This window comes from Montipora foliosa, chromosome 14, assembly GCF_036669935.1.
Source record: "Montipora foliosa isolate CH-2021 chromosome 14, ASM3666993v2, whole genome shotgun sequence".
Taxonomy (NCBI): Eukaryota; Metazoa; Cnidaria; class Anthozoa; order Scleractinia; family Acroporidae; genus Montipora; species Montipora foliosa.
In genome coordinates, this window is record NC_090882.1 from 23,103,401 (window position 1) to 23,105,900 (window position 2,500).

Genomic DNA, 2,500 nt, shown 5'->3' on the forward strand with positions numbered 1-2,500 from the left:
TTGAATAAAAACAAAAGAGTATTTAAATGGCGGCCATTTTGGAATAAGGTGTATTGGTTGTTTGATGTGAAAGTTGACCGCGCGGTCGTGGGAACAAAAGATTAAAATAACCATCGCAGCGTGGGCGCGATCTGGAGCACAGGCATCCGCTCTCTTGTTTCATATTCTCTTGCTCCTGTTATCCTTTATTTGCATGTCGTCATTGATGCATCCGAATTAGTAAGTGTTCGGGGCACTTGGATTTCATTCGTAAATGCTCGAGTGACCATCGATGCAACAAGTCGATATTGGTTCAGCGTTGTCTGTACTCTTATCGACAACGATGTTCGTCATCACAGTGGTCAAAATGTTGCGGGTGGCGAATGTCGTTGTCGATAAGAGTACAGACAACGCTTAACCGCTTTCGAGTTGTTTTTTTGAGCACTTGAAGATAAATTTTCATTTTCTCCCCTAAATTAAGCGTGACTCATATCGGTTTCATTCTTGAGGGACTGCCACACCATTGTTAAGTTAAAAACCTTCGAATAGTCTCGAAGTGATTACAATAACGCGAATTTATTTTTTTGAGATGACGTTCTCGTTGCCGTTCCCGTCGTCGTCGCTAAAGCTCCCTAAATGCTTAAACTCCCTGTTGTCAGGACGAGGACGGCAAAGAAATGTACCTAAATACAAAACGCATGTGCAGGGCGTGGAGAGCTATTAGGGAACTTAAGCAACGACAACGGCGACGGCAACGAAAACGTCACAAATTTGCATATTTAGTGGGCAAAAACAATAGCTTTGCACGCCCTGCACGTGTGTTTTTCACTTTTGTCCATTTCTTTGCCGTCGTCAGCAAAACTACAACGTGAAACAGCCAAATTTGAGGTTTTATGGACAACGTCATTACTTGAGGATAAATTTTCATTTTCTGCCCTAAATTGAGCGCCGTTCCTACCAGCGTCATTTTTGAGGAACTACCACACTCCCGTCATATTAAAAAAGTTGAAATAGTAACGAAGCGATTACAACAACGCGAATTTATATTTTGAGATGACGTTCTCGGTGCCGTCGCCGTCGTCGTTGCTTAAGTTCCCTATTAGGGACGACAACGGCGACGGCAACGAGAATGTCATCTCAAAATATAAATTTGCGTTATTTTAATCGCTTCGTGACTATTTCAACGTTTTTAATATGACAAGGGTGTGGTCATTCCTCAAAGATGAGACCAGTCGGAACGGCACTTCATTTTAGGCGAGAAAATGAAAATTTATCCTTAAGTGCTGACGTTCTTCATAAAACCAAAAACTTGGCTATTTCACGTTGTTGTTTTGCTGACGACGGCAACGAAATGGACAAAAGTGAAAAACGCACGTGCAGGGCGTGCAAAGCTATTGTTTTTACCCACTAAATATGCAAATTTGTGACGTTCTCGTTGCCGTCGCCTTTGTCGTTGCTTAAGCTCCCTATTGTTTTTGTTCATTAAACCCATTGTTTTGTGGGGTTGTCGTTGCTCTTATCGTAAGGTCCCTAAACTCAACCCACATATGACGCCGAGTCTGGCAATCGAACCCGGGCCACAGTGTTGGAAGGCGATTGCTCTCACCACTGCGCCATTGCTGCTCCCCTCGGCAGATATCGAACAACTTCTCAAAAGTTAGAGACAAGTTAAATAACCGAATCTTCATGCTTTCATGACAAGCAGCAGCTTGTCGTTTCCCGTTTGCCATTTACCCTTTCACGTTAACGCAATGCGAAAAATCTCTTTATCATCACAATTATTTTCACATGGAAGTGAGGTTGAAGTACACTCTTCACTTTAAAAACGGAAAGTTTGAAAACCGCAAATGTACGGAAATAACATCTCTCTATATATTGGATTGCTTTGGAAATGCGTCAGAATATCGTGTTTTTACGTCAAGTTCACAATATGCCTTTTCATTTGCCTTATACAATACAGTGTAAAATTCTAAAGGGTTTTTCACTTGTTCTTCGTCCCTTAAAACTGGTTTTCTACCTCCATCAAAAGTACAAGGTTGAAGTTGTTGTAATCTTTTCGAACTCTCGCTGTTCGCTAAAATTTATTTAAATGTTGATTGTAAGCAGGTACACAAAGGAATGATTTCTCCCCCCCCCCCCCCCCAAAAAAAAACACTTTTGTTTTGAAGTTGTAACAATTATTTGAAGCATTTTTAACTTGGTGTATCTGTTTTTGTTTTCCAGATTGTCACATTAACTGCCATAAAAACTGCAAAGTAGAGGTTGTGATCGGCTGTCGGCGGAAACAGTCTGAATACGGTACGGAACTAACTACTCTGTCTCAAAACTGATTTTTCGTTGATCATGTTAACAGGATTAAGATAAAGCAAGTCTCGCGTAGCTTATTGCAAACTTATCCAAATTTTTCACGGGAAGGTCGCTAGTTCGACTTGCGTTCGGGAGCAGTCGGGTTTTTTTTCCCGAGTACACTCCTATCTCCCGACGACAATTTCTTTGTTTTATGGATGATTTTTTCGTTATT

The 2,500-nt window shown here is 41.2% G+C and overlaps 1 protein-coding gene across 2 annotated transcripts in view; it reads left to right on the plus strand.

Annotated features, from left to right (window-relative positions):
• LOC137985382 (ras guanyl-releasing protein 3-like) overlaps positions 1–2,500 on the plus strand; it is a 38,102-nt gene that overhangs the window by 31,075 nt on the left and 4,527 nt on the right. For both annotated transcript variants that reach the window (XM_068832989.1, XM_068832990.1), the window contains exon 16: positions 2,203–2,277. In XM_068832989.1, coding sequence (XP_068689090.1) covers positions 2,203–2,277 — 75 coding nt within the window. The remainder of the gene's footprint in view (positions 1–2,202; positions 2,278–2,500) is intronic.